The 19,518-nt window shown below is 42.3% G+C and overlaps 1 protein-coding gene across 1 annotated transcript in view; it reads left to right on the top strand.

Annotated features, from left to right (window-relative positions):
• Positions 1–296: 296 nt before the first annotated feature.
• Positions 297–19,518, top strand: part of LOC126426953 (beta-1,3-galactosyltransferase 6-like) — an 89,477-nt gene continuing 70,255 nt past the window's right edge. The window contains exons 1-2 of the mRNA XM_050089067.1: positions 297–452; positions 14,110–14,536. Of these exons, the coding sequence (XP_049945024.1) occupies positions 14,123–14,536 (414 nt within the window). The 5' untranslated portion in view covers positions 297–452; positions 14,110–14,122. The remainder of the gene's footprint in view (positions 453–14,109; positions 14,537–19,518) is intronic.

The raw sequence follows: 19,518 nt of genomic DNA, 5'->3' as shown, positions 1-19,518 counted from the left end.
TGATTAAATCTAACCATAGATGAGAAAGATACACTAAATCAAAGATCGCATAGTGCAGCTGTTGTCGCAGAGCAAACAGAAAAAACGAGGACAAAATCACTATCTTCAATAGTTTAAGTTATGTTTTCTGCTTAGGAGGATGAGCATACTGAAACCAATTGCCACGGAAATAATCACTTGTACATATCTCAGTTGTCTTCGCGGTTCCTGACGGAAGTCGACATTTTGCAATGGATGGAAATGGCTGATGCTAATAATCGATATTGTCACAAATCAGAACTGAGATGCGAATGAAATGAATGCTTATGTTGCGAAAACAAGTGGTACTTGAAACGACTTGATTCTTAAGCCGCGTGAAAGTTTAATCTAGGAGGTTTATCTCCTTGAGTGTAATTTTTAATAAACGTAGAAACATGTGAGAAAACTGTTTTTGTCGTCTGTGGAACACCCATGTGAGTGATAGATTTATTGTATTGTAAACAAACCGAAGGCGATACAAATAAACAAAAACACTGGGTTTTCGTAGAAGATATCAAATACGGAACTGTAGACGGAACGCAGAATCCACGGCAGTTTGCTGAGAAGTTTTGATATTTTCATTAAGTGTAATTACTACAAAGTAACAGCATTACAAAGTAAGAGTGAGTTCCAGATAATAATAATAATAACAAACATTAATTTAGAAGACAACGTGTTGTAGGAAGTCGGCGAATGTCATATACTGGACGTAAGAAAATCGTTCAGTTTCTTGATGTTTTTTAGTTTCGTCGAACATGTACATATAATTCACTGGACTTGGATTGGAGTCAATACCCGTTAATAGAAACATTCACAGGTAGCCAGTCAAGTCACACCGCATATTGAGAAATGACGCACATACTCACAACTCTTTTAGCATACGCTGATACTCATGAAATGAATGCAGCGTTATGCAGATTCGTTGAGATGGAAACTCCGTACCCTGTCCAGTCATCCTGACGTGGGGTTTCCGTTGTTTTCCACAGTTGTTACTAAGGTGAATGCGTGGATGGTTGCATTTATAATGTTTTGGTCGATTTCCAGTCGTGCCCTCGCTTAATCCTACTCTACGTTGTAAACGTTTTACATAAGTAGGGGCCTATGTATTTTTTCTGTAATGTATCTGGTGTGTTCAGTACTGTTGTACTGAGTGGTCTTAGGACGAATAAATAAACTACCGACCTCGTGGGCAATTCGATCGTTGCCAAAAGTGGTTCAAATGTACATTATCCGCGAATTCTGAAGTGACCTCTTAAAAGCTGAACCCAGTGGCAGGTGGAATGACACACGCTATAATTTTCTTATTCTCGCTGCCCAAATGACACGTCCAGGTTTTCGTGTGTCATACCTAACAACATGTAGGCTGAACGTAATGAATACCTTTACAGTTTTATCGATTTAGTCTACCAGTATGAAATATATTGCCCTTATAGAGAATACTTAACAACAAATGGTCGAAGAATCTGCATATGTTTTCTCACAATTATTACTTAAGAAAGTCTAATAGTTGGGCTTTTTGACCCTTTCTGTAACAACGTATTCAGATGTGTACCTATTCACCATGTGCTTCTGTGGTAGCTCCCAGTCTATATTCTTTCAACATGATATGTTGATAATAATAAAAATAAATTTCAACTGAAGTGTGAGTTGCAGAATCATAAAAGTAGAAATGAAAATGATTATTATGTAGACTGTCTCCTTTCCTAGGGTTCAGTGTGGAGTTATGTACTCTGTTGCTAGGATGCTCAACAAGTTTGTGCCTAACATAAGGTTTTTGTAGATTAGGCGACTCTGTTCAATCTAGATAATGATAGCTGTGGGAAACCCAGAAGTATCAGTGTAAGATCCATGGAAATGTGTCTTAGTGATTAACTGCCGAAGTATTTGCAACCAACTGCCAGAGTTTGAAGTGATGTTAAAAACAATGACACTCATGTAATATTAGGCACGGAAAGCTGGTAAAATCTGCAGTTACAGTAGTGAGATAATTGGAGAAAACTTAAGTGTATACTGACAGTATAGGGAAATGATGTATTTGTTGCAGTAGAGAAGAAACTCAAATCCACCAAGACAGAAGTTTAAACTGCATGTGAAACTGATTGGGCAAGACTCAGTATCATGGGTGGGCAAAAAATTATAATAGCGCTCTCCTGTCAGCCACCAAATTCTCTTCCTGACACAACCAAAAACTTAAGAGAAAATCTCACTTTACTTATACTTGAGTTCCCTAATGGGAATGCAATCACTGGAGAAGGTTTTAACCATCCAACAATCAAACGGGATATTTTTTGTTCTGTTAGTGGTCGCCATGACAAGACACCCTGCAAAACAATACTAGGCTAAATGTATTCTCTGAAAACTACTTAGAGCACTTTTTCACTTTCCAAAATGGGGCGGGCTGGCAGCGGCCCAATTCGCCGCTCTTCAGCCAACAGAAAAACATAGTCAAAAGAGAAAAGAACACATAATATAGAATGGTATAAATTGCTGAATAAACAAGAACAACAATAGATGAGTATAAATGGTAGATTTAAAAACAACATAGACAAAAGCCACACACACACACACACACACACACACACACACACACAGAGAATGAGCTCTGTGAGTCGACACGAAAACAAAGAAACACCACAGTGGGAACACAAATGAATGATGCTGGCGACACTGTTGGTGCTGGTGGAATGTAGCACTGCACACAGCACTGGAGAAACACTGACACCACAACGAAATTGTTAAAAACCACTGCACCGAAGGGGACCTACCACTGGGTGAAGGTTAGGGGTGGGGGAGGGGGGAGAAAAGGGAGTGGGGAGAGACGGTAGGGGGAAACCAGGAGGGGGGGAGAAGCAAGGTGCCAGAAGCCCGGGGAGGGAGGTGAAAAGGAGAAAGAAGGTGGTCGGCCGGGGAAAAGGAGGAAGAAGAGAAGGGGGAGAGAGAGGGAGGGGGGGGGGGAGAGAGAGAGAGACCTGAGGAGGGGGGAAGAAGGGGGGATTAAAGCTGGTAGGAGGAGTAGATGGAAGGCACGAGGACATCATCCACATTGGGCGAGGGTGTGGAGATGGAGACCAGGCGGGACACTGGTACAGGTGCGACAGCGGGCTAGGGTGGGAGAGGATGGGGGAAACCAAAGGATGGGGCTGGGATCCAGTTTGCGGGAGACGTATAGGATCGTAAATAGCCAGTTTTGGCAGACTTTGCTGTCATCTTCAGGTTTTCAAAAATTTTTGTTTAAAGATGTGTTCATTTTGAGTATGACCACACATCGTGTAGTCGAGTAGATGAAGTGTAGCACATTCATCTACATGACAACTTGGCATGAAGTCGAATCCAAAACGAACACATTTTATTTTTGTTTAAAGATGTGTTCATTTTGAGTATGACCTCACATCGTGTAGTCGAGTAGATAAAGTGTAGCACATTCATCTACATGACAACTTGGCATGAAGTCGAATCCAAAACGAACACATTTTATAGCAAAAATTTTTGAAGGCCTGAAGTTGACAACAAAGTCTGTCGAAACCAGTTGTTTGTAAATAAAGAGATTTTTGTGCAATCTTGGTTTTAGAAAGCTTTTACAAAGTAATACAGATCACTCCTCCTAATTTCTCAGCATGAGAAGATTCAATATACCCAATCAGACAGTTTATAATGGAAGAGATCCTCCATGGTATACGGACACTATAAAATACTTCTTTAAAAAACAGATACTACTAAATAACAGTATAAAACAAAACATACGGCTATAGTTAGAGAGATACTGAATGGGACATGTTTGACTGATGCAGAATGTTGTTAATTTACCTTTGACAAAACCCAAATAAATTCTGGTCATATGTAGAATCAGTTACTGTCCCTCATGGAAGAGACAGCAACTGAAATAGAGTGTAGCAAAGCAAAAGTAGAAGTGCTGAACTGTTTTCAAATATTCCTTTAGAAAGGAAAACCTAGGAGTATTGCCCCAACTTATTTCTCATACCTCTGGAAAGACGAGTGAAATAGATATTTGTGTAAGTGTCATTGAGAAGCAGTTGATATCATTGAAACTGAACAAGCCTCAGGGTCTGATGGAATCCCTATCAGATTCTGTACCCATTTCACAGTTGGGTTAGCCCTTCTGTTAGCTACAGTCTGTGATAGATCCGCCAAACAACAGTCTGTGCACAGTAGTTGGAAAAAGCACAGGTGGCACATGTCTACAACAAGGTTAGTAGATATGATCCACAAAACTACTGCCCACTATCCCTGTCAACTATTTGGGGTACAATCTCCTCCATTACAGCCTGCATGGATTTTGAAAACATAGATCATGTAAAACCCAACTCACACTGTTCTCTCATGACATCCTAAAAATCCATGGATCAAGACAGTCAAGTGGATGCAATATTTCTTGATTTCCAAAAAGTGTCAGAGTCAGTACCCCACCTATGCTTAATATGAAAAGTACAATTGTATGGGGCATCTGGTGAAATATGTGACAGCTTCGAGGATGTCTTGGCAAGAAGAATGCAGCAAGTTATCTTGAATGGAGAGTCACTGACAGGTGTAAAAGTAACTTCAAGTATACCACAGGGAGATGTGTTGGGTCCCTTGCTGTTCATATTGTATATTAACAACCCTGTGGACGATATTAAAAGTAATGTCAGGCTTTTTACAGATGATGCAGTTATCTACAAGGAAGTACAATCTGAATGTAGCTGCACAAATATCCAATCAGACTGTTATAACATTTTGAAGTAGTGCAGAGATTGACGCCTAGCTTTAAATGTTGAGAAATGTAAAATTGTGCACTTCACAAAATAAATTAATAAAAACATAGTATCCTGTGACTATAATATAAATGAGTCACAGTCAGAATTGGTAAACTCGTTCAAATACAGTGCTGTAACACTTGTTAAGCACATGAACTGGAACAATTGCATATGTTCTGTTGTGGGCAAAGCAGGTAGTAGGCTTTTCAGTTTATTGGTAGGATGCTAGAGAAAAGCAATTGGTCTACAAAGGAGATCACTAAAAAGTCACTCATTTGATCCATCCTGGGATATTGCTCAAGTGTGTGGGATCCACACGAAACAAGTGGCTCTGAGCACTATGGGACTTAACATCTGAGGTCATCAGTCCCCTAGAACTTAGAACTACTTAAACCTAACTAACCTAAGGACATCACACAGATCCATGCCTGAGGGAGGATTCGAACCTGCGACCGTAGCAGTCGCGCGGTTCCAGACTTAAGCGCCCAGAACCGCTCGGCCACCACGGCCAGCCATATTAAACGGGACTGGCAAAGGGTATTGAACATACAGGGTGTTTCAAAAATGACCGGTATATTTGAAACGGCAATAAAAACTAAACGAGCAGCGATAGAAATACACCGTTTGTTGCAATATGCTTGGGACAACAGTACATTTTCAGGCGGACAAACTTTCGAAATTACAGTAGTTACAATTTTCAACAACAGATGGGGCTGCAAGTGATGTGAAAGATATAGAAGACAACGCAGTCTGTGGGTGCGCCATTCTGTACGTCGTCTTTCTGCTGTAAGCGTGTGCTGTTCACAACGTGCAAGTGTGCTGTAGACAACATGGTTTATTCCTTAGAACAGAGGATTTTTCTGGTGTTGGAATTCCACCGCCTAGAACACAGTGTTGTTGCAACAAGACGAAGTTTTCAACGGAGGTTTAATGTAACCAAAGGACCGAAAAGCGATACAATAAAGGATCTGTTTGAAAAATTTCAACGGACTGGGAACGTGACAGATGAACGTGCTGGAAAGGTAGGGCGACCGCGTACGGCAACCACAGAGGGCAATGCGCAGCTAGTGCAGCAGGTGATCCAACAGCGGCCTCGGGTTTCCATTCGCCGTGTTGCAGCTGCGGTCCAAATGACGCCAACGTCCACGTATCGTCTCATGCGCCAGAGTTTACACCTCTATCCATACAAAATTCAAACGCGGCAACCCCTCAGCGCCGCTACCATTGCTGCACGAGAGACATTCGCTAACGATATAGTGCACAGGATTGATGACGGCGATATGCATGTGGGCAGCATTTGGTTTACTGACAAAGCTTATTTTTACCTGGATGGCTTCGTCAATAAACAGAACTGGAGCATATGGGGAACCGAAAAGCCCCATGTTGCAGTCCCATCGTCCCTGCATCCTCAAAAAGTACTGGTCTGGGCTGCCATTTCTTCCAAAGGAATCATTGGCCCATTTTTCAGATCCGAAACGATTACTGCATCACGCTATCTGGACATTCTTCGTGAATTTGTGGCGGTACAAACTGCCTTAGACGACACTGCGAACACCTCGTGGTTTATGCAAGATGGTGCCCAGCCACATCGTACGGCCGATGTCTTTAATTTCCTGAATGAATATTTCGATGATCGTGTGATTGCTTTGGGCTATCCGAAACATACAGGAGGCGGCGTGGATTGGCCTCCCTATTCGCCAGACATGAACCCCTGTGACTTCTTTCTGTGGGGACACTTGAAAGACCAGGTGTACCGCCAGAATCCAGAAACAATTGAACAGTTGAAGCAGTACATCTCATCTGCATGTGAAGCCATTCCGCCAGACACGTTGTCAAAGGTTTCGGGTAATTTCATTCAGAGACTACGCCATATTATTGCTACGCATGGTGGATATGTGGAAAATATCGTACTATAGAGTTTCCCAGACCGCAGCGCCATCTGTTGTTGAAAATTGTAACTACTGTAATTTCGAAAGTTTGTCTGCCTGAAAACGTACTGTTGTCCCAAGCATATTGCAACAAACGGTGTATTTCTATCGCTGCTCGTTTAGTTTTTATTGCAGTTTCAAATATACCGGTCATTTTTGAAACACCCTGTATACAGAGAAGGGCAGCACGAATGGTCACAATTTTGTTTGACCTGCGGGAGAGTGTCACTGAATGTTGAAAAAACTGAACTGGCAGACTCTTTAAACTATACTGAGAAAGAATTGGCTTTAAGTGATGACTCTAAGAATATACACAAACCAGTAGGGATCATGGAGATGGGATTAGATTAATTACAGCACCCACAGAGCTGTTTAAACAATCATTTTTCCCGCACTCCATACTTGAATGAAATGTGACAAAGACCCAATAGCTGGTACAGTACGATATACCCTCTGTCGTGCATTTCACAGTGGTTTGCAGTGTATAGATGGGACATAGAAGCAATAAATTTGGAATCCCCAGTGCTCGAAAGAAAATTGTAACATACCTCTTTACCTGCCTCTTTGACAAGTTATATGATTAGCAAGAGTCAAAGATTCAAAATTTCTTTTAGTTAGAGGGGAAGATGAAGTGTTCATTTTAAATGCTTGCTAATGTACTGAAATCAGATCCCTGTATTTGCAATGTAGATAAACATTTTCTTTGAAAAATACTAATGCAGTCAAGTACACCTAAAATTTAAGATACAAACAGCAGACAAAGCAGCTATTTGATTTGACTGAAAAAGCATCCACTTTCTTTCTTATATTCTAGGTTGAATTTAGCAGTCCCAAGCACAAATAGCATGAAGCAATATAGTGATAGTTTATTGTTAATATGGTACATGATTAAGTTTATTTGTGTTTTGTTAGTGTTTACCTTGACTTTTAGTATATCTTCAGTTTTTTTTAGGATTCTTATGTTTCATAAGTTTTATGTTGTGATGTGGTAGTGACAATTTAGAATTTGAATTGTTTCTGTGTGATGTTGCAGTTCAGTGCTTGCTGGTTTTTCCAGCAACGCTATAGTTGGTTCATTGCCCCATTTCTTTTGTAAATTGATCAATAGAACGGCTGTGGTGACAGTACTTGGCTATCAAAATCAAATCTGTAAACTTCTCATCTTTGGTGTTAGATTGTTCTTCAGCTTCCTGCAGACCAGATCCTGTTGCAGAGCTGTTATTTTCTAGTGGTAATCGTCAGCACGTAATGAAAGTGTAGCATTTCCTTTGTCAGCAGGTAGGGCTATTGCGTTTTCATCTTCTTTCAGCAGTCTTAGTGCTCTCTGTTCTACTGTTGTCATATTTGGTTTCCGAAGTTGGTATTTGTTGATGATCTTGTATGTTTCCCATCTAATTCACAGCAAATGCCCATTACATACAATGTACTGGCCAGCAGTACATAGGGGAAACACAGTACTACATCTTACAAGACTGCATAGAACACATTAGATGCATACATCAGGAGCATAAAGATAAACCAGCAGTGGCAGAACATAGCTTCAATGAGGGACATACATTCGAATTTTAGGAAACCAAAATGTTGTGCCGAGCTAGTGACTGTTGGGAGAGTATCATCAAAGAATCTATTGAGATAAGACTCCGTGTAACCTTGTTAGCAGGGACAAGGGCTATCGGCTAAGTTCGTCATGGAACCCTGCACTAGCAGCTGTGCACCAAGAACGCACTCGACAACTGACGCTTCGCGAGTCGGAGCTCACCAATCATACCTCACCAGACGTCCACTGAGAACCTAACTTGGGATATTATTTCCCTAGTGTCATGCGAGTTCCACATCGCCCATGTATGAGAATTGCAGGTGTTCACAATACCATTACATGTAAAAGTGTAGCCTTGTCTGTAAATAAAGTGTGAAGCATGACATATGTCTGTACAGTCAATCATTGACAAAATTGGGGAATACAGAAGCGTCCGATTCCACCCATCTGCTTTGACCCATGATGTCAGCAATATGGCGGAAACGTCCATTCTCAACGTCTCCAATATGGCACATATGACATCATTACATAAATAACAACAAACTCGAAAATACATATAAAACCAACACACACATCTCTCTCCAAGAATATAATCAAACTCACGGGACCAGCGTCGGAAATTGGGGATTTTTGGGTGGGGACAAACTAAATATAAACACATACGGACACACTCTATTATCCGAAACCGCACAAGACGACGACATAAAAACGCACAAAATTCCCAAGTTCTGCTACACTTACAATATCGACGGGAATTGGTCACTTCCCGTCACCTACATAGCTCAACACAATTTATGAGGCCACAAAATGAAAACCAACTTCTCCAAAAATTATAATCACACCACAACTATCGATACCACAAAACCAACACCTAAAACAACAAAAATTGGAATCGGACTCTTCCCTTGACGTTAAATAGGTAAACAGCTCATGATACCAAAACACACATAGCTATGACGACAAATGGCAATCGGTCACTTCCCATGACCTAAGCATCTCAAATACAACTGACGATACCAAAAAAATTGAAATAGAGTACTTCCCCCTAATATACATAAATCAACCACAACTGCCGATATCAAAACGTAAACCACCAACACGTGCAGTTAGTAACAACAACCCAACAACACATAAGAACCTCACCGAACATCATAACACACAAATAATAGGCCCAAAAAAACGACTACTTACCATAAAAAAGTTCCGGCACTACACAATAACCCCCAATTTGCATATTCTGCTTGCGTACGCCGCATTTCACGATCTCCGTCGCAGGCCCAAAAAGTTGCAGAAACTTAATGACAGACAACATGTTGTCCCCGTTTCAGCCCCCAGACACGCACTATTAAACTTAGAAGTCATATCCATACCTAACAAAAGAAGCCACAAATTGAATCAAATGATTTACCGCGCAACAGACAGCAAACCAATAACATCAAATGACACCGCAATAACATAAACACACCGGAAACTTAATTCTTAACTTGCCAAAACTAATTGCCATTCTTCTATAACAGTTACGACCGATAAATGCACACTCCAAGCAGCGACACCCAAATGAACCCAATACACCACAAGAGGATACCACCAACCACAACAAGATGACGTCTACAAACACAACACACTCATAAACTAAACTCCGCACCGTCATGACGTCGTACAACACAACACCCTTACGTCACGGGTCAAAGCCGATAGGTGGGATCGGACGCCTCCGTTGACCCCAAAACTGTTATATGCTTACTGAGTCATTGGGATGTTGCACAGGCTGCACATAGAATGGGTACAGGCCTTCGGAATGTAACAGATGCCACACTCACATCTGCAGAATATCAAGGCAACAACTAATGCGCCATGTACTGGTTGTGGAATTCTGTTGTACCATTGCGATAATGCCTTCCCTTCCCTTTCCTCAGCTGACTGGATGGCCTCACAGTCTGCTTTTACTTGTACACTGGATGGTGTTCTGGGTTCACATAACGTCTGAAAAACTGTGGGAAATAACCTGACGTAGGTAGTTAGTCTCTCAAGAAAAAGTCTCTGGTATTCTTTCAGAGCCATACGGGTAGTGCCATCACAGTAGCTGTATACAAACATGTCTGCATATTCTGCATGGGTATGTAGCGTATCAGTATTTATGGATACAATGGATTTGCATAATTAAACAACACCAAGCATGACTTGCACACGGCCTCATGACTCCTCACTGATCCGACTAATGATTACGCACTGTGTATGCTTGCATCTGTTGCCTCGGTGGATGTCACAGAGTTGACATCTGTTGTAGAAACCCCACACTTTGTTTAGGATAGATCAGTTATCAGTCCCACCATTATTCTGTCCACCACAGCACCTATGAGGGGCGTTTCAAAAGTCTGTGCAAAGTCCGAGAGATGGCACCAGCGGCACATATTGAGGTCATGTTTAGTTAGTAGCATCTTTGGAAAGAACACACACCAAGTTTCAGCCATATTGGTGTATTTCTTTGTGTTTGGCATTCGTGTGAATCGAGGAAGTCGAGTGATTGTCAAAAAATGGACGAAAAAGAATTTCGTGTGGTGATTAAACATTACTTTATGAAAGGCAAAATGCCGCAGGAGACTAAAGAGAAGCTTGATAAACATTATGGTGACTCTGCACCTTCGATTAGAACAGTTTATAAGTTGTTTCAAAATTTTCAGAGGGGCCATATGGGCACAAGTGATGCTGAACGTTCTGGACGGCCTGTGGAGGTTTCAACTCCAGAAATCATTGATAAAATCCGTGATATGGTGATGGATGACAGAAGAGTTAAGGTGCATGAGATTGCTAGTGCTGTGGCCATCTCGAATGAATGGATACATAATATTTTGCATAAACATTTGTTCATGAGAAATCTATCAGCAAGATGGGTTCCGTGATTGCTCACACTTGACCAAAAATGGAATCGTGTGAAGTGTTGCAGAGATTGTTTGCAGCTGTTCAGGAAGAATCCGCAGGACTTTAAGCATTGTTTCATCGCAGTGGATGAAGCATGGATACATTACTATACTACTGAGACCAAACAACGATCTAAACAATGGGTTACCGAGGGAGAATCTGCACCAAAAAAGGTGAAGACCATTCCTGCAGCTGGAAAGGTTATGGCTACTGTCTTTTGGGATTAGCAAGGGATAATCCTCCTCGACTATCTGGAAAAGGATAAAACTATTACAGGTGCATATTATTCATCATTATTGGACTGTTTGAAAACCGAGCTGCAAGAAAAACGCCAGCGATTGGACCACAAAAAAGTCCTTTTCCATCACGACAACTCACCAGCGCACGCCTCAGCAATTGTGGTCACAAAATTAAAGGAAATATGATTCCAACTCATTTCACATCCCCCCTATTCTCCAGACTTGGCTCCCTCAGACTAGTATTTGTTCTCCAATTTGAAGAAATGGCTGGCAGGACAAAGATTTTATTCGGTCTAGGAGGTGATTGTAGCAACTAATAGCTATATTGCAGACTTGGGCACTTCCTATTATTCAGAAGGGATCAACAAATTAGAATAGTGTTGGACAAAGTGTATAAGTCTAAAAGGAGACTTATGTCGAAAAATAAAAAAAGGTTTATCCCAAACACGTAAGTAGTTTTTATTTTTGCACGGATCTTTCAAATGCCCCTCGTATACTGCGTGTGTTCTGGCCGGAGGCAGTTCGCTCCGCGCTCTTGTATGTGCAAGTGCTGAATAAAGTAAGACCCATAGGTAGTGTGGCTTCTTTCAAATCGCCTATTGTTCTCTCTCGTGGAACACTTTTTCCACTAATAATTGCTACATCATCAGCATATGCACAAATCTGAGTTGGCTTCATGCCTATGTAACCAGATGTTTGGAGCTTTTGAATGGATGCTGCAAGAGTCTGATTAAAAAGCATTTTAGAAAGGGCATTCCTTTGTCTGATGTTTTACTGATGCTAAACCATTCACTGGCTTTTCCATCCACTCACACTGCAGCCTTGGAACCATCCAGTGTTATTCGGATAAGTGAAACATACTCAGGTGGTATGCCAAGCAAATCATTTAGTATTTCTGCACTATTAAGACTATTGAAAGCTTTCTTGAAGTCTACATAGAAGTTATGAAGCACAATATTGTAGTCATATACCTTTTCATATACTAGCCTCAGCACAAAATTCTGATCTGTTGTTGGTCTATTGGGCCAAAATAGACACTGATATTCTCCAAAAGTCTCCTCTGCATATGGAACTTGTCTGTTATAAATAATACTAGGGAGGATCTTACAGGTTACATTCAGCAGGGTACTGCCTCGATAATTTGAACAAGTCTTGTCTACTTTCTTATGGCTTGGCTGGATTATCCGTAGGGTCCACTATTCTGGGGTTCTTTCCTAATTCTGTATCAACTTCATAAGTGTATGGATTTGCTTATGGAGACCAGTTCCCCATTTTTCAACAGTTCTGCTGTTATGTCATCAGACCTGGTCTCTTGTAGTTTTTTCAGACAGTGCAATATCTTCTGTAGCTCCTGTAAGGTGGGTTCTTCCATCTGTGGATCAGCAGTGTAATAGAGTGGTTGCACATTTCTGCTTGAATAGCCCTCCAGAATTTCCTTGACGCATTCTTTCCATCTATCCAGAACATCTTGTTTATTTGTCAGCAAATTTCTCTCTTTTCCCTTACGTGCTGCTGTTTTCTGTCTATATTCTTGAGTTTTTTCTTTAATTTTCTTACAAAACTATCTGCTCTCATTCCTTTGACGGTGCTCTTCTATTCCTCTATCTTTCTCCTTATGACTTCCCTTTTTTTTCTCTCCTACACACCCTTGCTGCCTCTATCTCTTTTCATTATACAGGGTGTTTATAAATGAATATCGGGGTTTTAACACTTTGTAATATTTATTACATAAAACTTACAGTTATAAATGATATGTCAAATGAAAGAGCAACTCAAACAGTTCTACCAAGAACCTTATAAATGTTCAATATGAGCACCATTTGTCACACAGCACGTATCAAGTCTATAGCCGAGCGCTGGATAGCCCGCAAGGGGCCCAATGACAGGGCGCGCTTTGCATCGCCTCCACATTCATCCGACTTAACACCGTGCAATTTTTTCCTTTGGGGCTTCATCAAGGATCGTGTGTACGTGCTTCCGCTACCAGCAGACCTCCCTGAATCAAGAAACTGGATTGAAGCAGCTGTTGTTACAATCACTGAAGACACACTTATCAACGTTTGGGAAGAACTCGGCTATAGACTTGATGTGTGCCGTGTGACAAATGGTGCTCACATTGAACATTTATAAGGTTCTTGGCAAAACTATTTGAGTTGCTCTTTCATTTGACATATCATTTACAACTGTAAGTTTAGTATAATAAATATTATGAAGTGTTAAAACCCCAATATTCATTTATAAACACCCTGTATAATGCCTGATCTGGTCTCGTATTTTGCTGTAAGCATTCCATCCTCACTTCCTTTTTCTGTTCTGCTGCCTGCATTCAATTTGATACCAGTCTTCATTTCTAATTCTCCTTGTTTCCCCCAGTATCTAACAAGCTGTTGTCAGAATGGCATTTTTAATAGAGTTCCATTCTTTGTCTACACGGTCTCCACCTTTAGTTTGGAGCTCATGTCTCAATCTGTTCTGATACTCTTGAACAGTAGACCTATCTTTCAGTTTTTATGTATTCCATTTCTTTGCTCTAGTGCTATTTCCTTTGGGAGACACAGCAAGTTTCTGTCTACTAGAGAATGGTCAGAATCTGAATTAGCTTCTCAGAAAATGTGCACATTTTCCACATCATATGCCCACCACTGCGATACCAGCATACAGTGTATTGAGTTTGCCGTAGCAAACCCTATGCCACGGATTCGTGTTTTGCCCCACAGCCGGGCGGGCGCCATGTTGACGCGGGTGCTGCTGCACGTGCTGGTGCGGCGCTTCTTCTCCGTCGCGTACGTGGCGGTGGCGCTCGTCCTGGCCGGCAGCTTCCTGCTGCTGGCAGTGACGAGCGGCGGGCTGCCCTCGCCGTGGCCGGCGTGCCCGGAGCGGGGACCTCCGCCGGAGCAGCCGGCCGGCCACTTCCTGGTAGTGCTGGTGGTGTCGGCGCCGGCCAACGAGGGCGCCCGCGACACGCTGCGCGACACGTGGTTCCGCTCCTGCCCGCAGGACGGCGACGTGCGGTGCTACTTCGTGTTGGGGACCGCCGGTCTCCCGAAGGACACGGTGCGCGAGCTGGAGGACGAGCGTGACCGCCACCACGATCTGCTGCTGCTGCCCGAAGTCACAGACACGTTCGCCAATCTCACGCTCAAGGTGCGTGGACCGCCCTGCCCTGTACGGTTCTCTCCCATTTTGTTCGCACGAGAGTGATCTGATTGTGGTGTCGGTTAACAGTTCCTTTTGCATTACATTACTTACAGGGTGTTTCAAAAATGACCGGTATTTTTGAAACGGCAATAAAAACTAAACGAGCAGCAATAGAAATACACCGTTTGTTGCAATATGCTTGGGACAACAGTACATTTTCAGGCGGACAAACTTTCGAAATTACAGTAGTTACAATTTGCAACAACAGATGGCGCTGCAAGTGATGTGAAAGATATAGAAGACAACGCAGTCTGTGGGTGCGCCATTCTGTACGTCGTCTTTCTGCTGTAAGCGTGTGCTGTTCACAACGTGCAAGTGTGCTGTAGACAACATGGTTTATTCCTTAGAACAGAGGATTTTTCTGGTGTTGGAATTCCACCGCCTAGAACACAGTGTTGTTGCAACAAGACGAAGTTTTCAACGGAGGTTTAATGTACCCAAAGGACCGAAAAGCGATACAATAAAGGATCTGTTTGAAAAATTTCAACGGACTGGGAACGTGACGGATGAACGTGCTGGAAAGGTAGGGCGACCGCGTACGGCAACCACAGAGGGCAACGCGCAGCTAGTGCAGCAGGTGATCCAACAGCGGCCTCGGGTTTCCGTTCGCCGTGTTGCAGCTGCGGTCCAAATGACGCCAACGTCCACGTATCGTCTCATGCGCCAGAGTTTACATCTCTATCCGTACAAAATTCAAACGCGGCAACCCCTCAGCGCCGCTACCATTGCTGCACGAGAGACATTCGCTAACGATATAGTGCACAGGATTGATGACGGCGATATGCATGTGGGCAGCATTTGGTTTACTGACGAAGCTTATTTTTATCTGGACGGCTTCGTCAATAAACAGAACTGGCGCATATGGGGAACCGAAAAGCCCCATGTTGCAGTCCCATCGTTCCTGCATCCTCAAAAAGTACTGGTCTGGGCCGCCATTTCTTCCAAAGGAATCATTGGCCCATTTTTCAGATCCGAAACGATTACTGCATCACGCTATCTGGACATTCTTCGTGAATTTGTGGCGGTACAAACTGCCTTAGACGACACGGCGAACACCTCGTGATTTATGCAAGATGGTGCCCGGCCACATCGCACGGCCGACGTCTTTAATTTCCTGAATGAATATTTCGATGATCGTGTGATTGCTTTGGGCTATCCGAAACATACAGGAGGCGGCGTGGATTGGCCTCCCTATTCGCCAGACATGAACCCCTGTGACTTCTTTCTGTGGGGACACTTGAAAGACCAGGTGTACTGCCAGAATCCAGAAACAATTGAACAGCTGAAGCAGTACATCTCATCTGCATGTGAAGCCATTCCGCCAGACACGTTGTCAAAGGTTTCGGGTAATTTCATTCAGAGACTACGCCATATTATTGCTACGCATGCTGGATATGTGGAAAATATCGTACTATAGAGTTTCCCAGACCGCAGCGCCATCTGTTGTTGAAAATTGTAACTACTGTAATTTCGAAAGTTTGTTCAAATGGCTCTGAGCACTATGGGACTTAACATCTGTGGTCATCAGTCCCCTAGAACTTAGAACTACTTAAACCTAACTAACCTAAGGACAGCACACAACACCCAGCCATCACGAGGCAGAGAAAATCCCTGACCCCGCCGGGAATCGAACCCGGGAACCCGGGCGTGGGAAGCGAGAACGCTACCGCACGACCACGAGATGCGGGCTTCGAAAGTTTGTCTGCCTGAAAATGTACTGTTGTCCCAAGCATATTGCAACAAACGGTGTATTTCTATCGCTGCTCGTTTAGTTTTTATTGCCGTTTCAAATATACCGGTCATTTTTGAAACACCCTGTATATACCGTGGATCCTGCAATTAGAGATATCTGAAATGTGAAAAGTAGTCGAGCAGCTACCTTTAAATTAATTTTAGTTCAATCCAGTGGTATACGGGATGTTCAAAAAGTGTCTCCGCAGTGCCATATGATTGTTAGCCGCGCGTGCCGTTTGATGTTCGACTGCCTGGGTTACTTCCCTCCAAGTGGACTCTCCCAACATTCCACTGTTCTTTTTATATCAGCCAGCATCAGTATTATTGTTGGTGTGTGTTTGACGTGAATGTTTAAGCTTAGTTCCTTTGTTCGTTTGTTTCATTTTTGTCACTGTTAAAATGCTAACCATTGAAGAACATGTGTTTTTAGTCGAACAAGTGTTCAAAGATGGTTTTAAATACACAGTTTCAGTTCATCAAACATTTAATTCAGTTTTCCTGGAGACAACACTCCCACATCGTGATACTGTGCGAGATTTGATTAACAAATTTTGAAGAACGGGTTTAGTGACAGATGCACCGAGAAGTGGTCGTTCTAGTGTTTTGTCTGAGGGTAAACTACTCGATATTTCTGATAAAATGTCCACAAGTTTGAACAAGTCAGTAAGAAAACTCGCCTAGGAAATCGATGTTAGTGTCGGAACGGCCCACACAGCTATTAGGAAAAAATTAGAACTTTTCCCATACAAAGTGACAGTCGTGCAAGAACTGAAAAATGATAATCATGGCAAGAGACTGCATTATTGTCAATGGTTCAAAAATTTCGTTCAACAAAATGGAAGGGTTTTTCTTAATGAAACGTTTTTCACTGAGGAGGCGTGGTTTCATATACTCAGGTACAAGAACTTGCAAAATTCTCATATGTGGAGCACTGAAAATCCATTGTGTACTCATGAGAAACCACTTCATTCTGTGAAAATAGGAGTTTGGATTGCTATTTCTAGACATTGGATTGTGGGTCCCATATTTTTCAATGAAACAATAAACACACAATGATACTGCAGTGATATTCTGTACCCATTCATAGGAGAACTTGTGTTAAGTGAAATACTGAACGGTTATTTTCAACAAGATGGTGCAACCGCGCATACAGCTCGCGTTTCAATGTCACTGCTTGCTGATGTTTTTGGTGATGGCATAATTTCAGAGAGACTTTGGCCTCCACGATCGCCTGACCTAACATCACCTGACTTTTTCTTCTGGGGCGCAGTGAAAGCAACTGTCTATAAAAACCGTCCAAAATCCATCGATGGATTGAAAACTGCAATATCGACTTTGTCTGCTTCTCTTACAGAAGAAATGTTACAGCTTGTGTTTGGAAACATGATTAGACGAATTGAATTGTGTATAATTGAATTGTATATTCAACAACAGGGGGGACACTTTTAACATTTAATGTGAAAATTTGTAAGTAAAAATGAATATTCAATAAATGAATAACTTGTATTTCACTGACTCTTGTTTCGGTATATTTACTGCAGCATACGGCACACACGGCTAACAATCATATGGCGCTGTGGAGAGGCTTTTTGAACACCCTGTAGTTTAACAATATTAAACACTATTATTATTTTCTATTTCATTGCGTCCACACTGCTGCAGTCTTTTAAAAATAACATTTTCCAGCCAGCACTCTTATTAAATGCATGTATTCACAGCCACAATAGTGGCCATTCTGCCCATCTCCAGTGACAGCCCACTGTGGAGTGTGTGCGTCAGTGCCTAATCATTCCTTTTATGTGTACACCACTCCCATGTCACAAGTGTTTATTTCATATGCATATGCAGGTTATTCTGTATGCATAAGAAGACAGGATTCTTGGTCATATATAGATAAGTAAACGTTCGCCATTTGGAAACAACTTCCAACCCCCCCCCCCCCCCCCCCTCGAAAAATGAGTGATTGTAGGACAGTGAAACTTGGTGGAAACATTTGTAAGGACACGTGGAAGAGAAATAACAAATAAACCATTCAGAGAAACACACAGTACAATGGTTGAATGAAAAGTAATGCCACCACCTTCGTTAATTGGGTTTGGATGGGAATATTTTAATAAATCAAATGCAGAAATAATCCTTAGAATGTGATCTCTAATTACCAATATACGCTTTTCCACATAATCACCAGTCAATTGGATACATTTCTGCTAATGATGAACAAGTTTTGTGAAGCCGTCACAGAAGAAGTTGACACTCTGTTTCCACAACCACAGTCTCACAGTTCTTTCAATTTGTTCATCAGAAGCGTTATGAAGTCCCCGCAGATCGACTTTCATTATCGGGAACAGATGGAAGTCAGACGGCGCTAAATCTCGACTATACGGAGGATGCCATACGGTGGTGAGATTCAGTCTCTGACGTTCTGCTGTGGTGGCACGTGAAGTGTGTGGTTTGGCATTGTCTTGCTGCAGGAAAACATTTCCCTTTTCCTTTGGGACCCTTGTTAGTCACCGTTTCAGAATTTGCAGCATTGTGGTATAACGCTCTGAATTTATTGCTGTTCTGTGATCAAGGAAATCGACACGGATAACACCATCTGCGTCCCAGAACACTGTGACCATGATTTTTCCAGCTGAGGGCTGCATCTTGAATTTCTTTTTCTGGGGTGAGTGTTTGTGTCGATATTCAGTAGACTGATGTTTCATCTACAGGTCGTAATGGTGTACCCACGTTCCGTCTCCTGTCACAGTGGAATGGGTTAAGGCATCACCTTCATTCTCGTAACGCGAGAGGAGTTCCTGGCAAATTTCAAGTCCGTGCGCTTTCATTTCAGGAGTCGGCATCCGGGTACCTATCGTGAACAGATCTTCCGATAGCCAAGCAAAGCAATAATGTGACCCACACGTTCTTGTGAAATGCCGATCGTGCTTGCAATTTCTCTCCGAGTGATACGACGATCGTCCTGAATCGATCTGTCAACATTTTGCTTGTGAAACTCGGTGGTTGCTGTCACAGGATGTCCAACCCTTTCTTAGCCATGCAGGTCAGTTATTCCCGCCTCAGCATCTTTAAACTTACCCAATGGCACACAGTACTCACGTCGTCACAATCACCATAAACTGCTTTCATTCTCTGATGAATCTCCTTTGGGGTAACACCTTCTGCTGTCAGGAATTCAATGACTGCATGTTGCT

The sequence above is a fragment of the Schistocerca serialis genome, chromosome 11 (assembly GCF_023864345.2).
Source record: "Schistocerca serialis cubense isolate TAMUIC-IGC-003099 chromosome 11, iqSchSeri2.2, whole genome shotgun sequence".
In the NCBI taxonomy this organism is placed as follows: domain Eukaryota; kingdom Metazoa; phylum Arthropoda; class Insecta; order Orthoptera; family Acrididae; genus Schistocerca; species Schistocerca serialis.
This window is presented reverse-complemented; position numbering and strand designations above follow the sequence as displayed.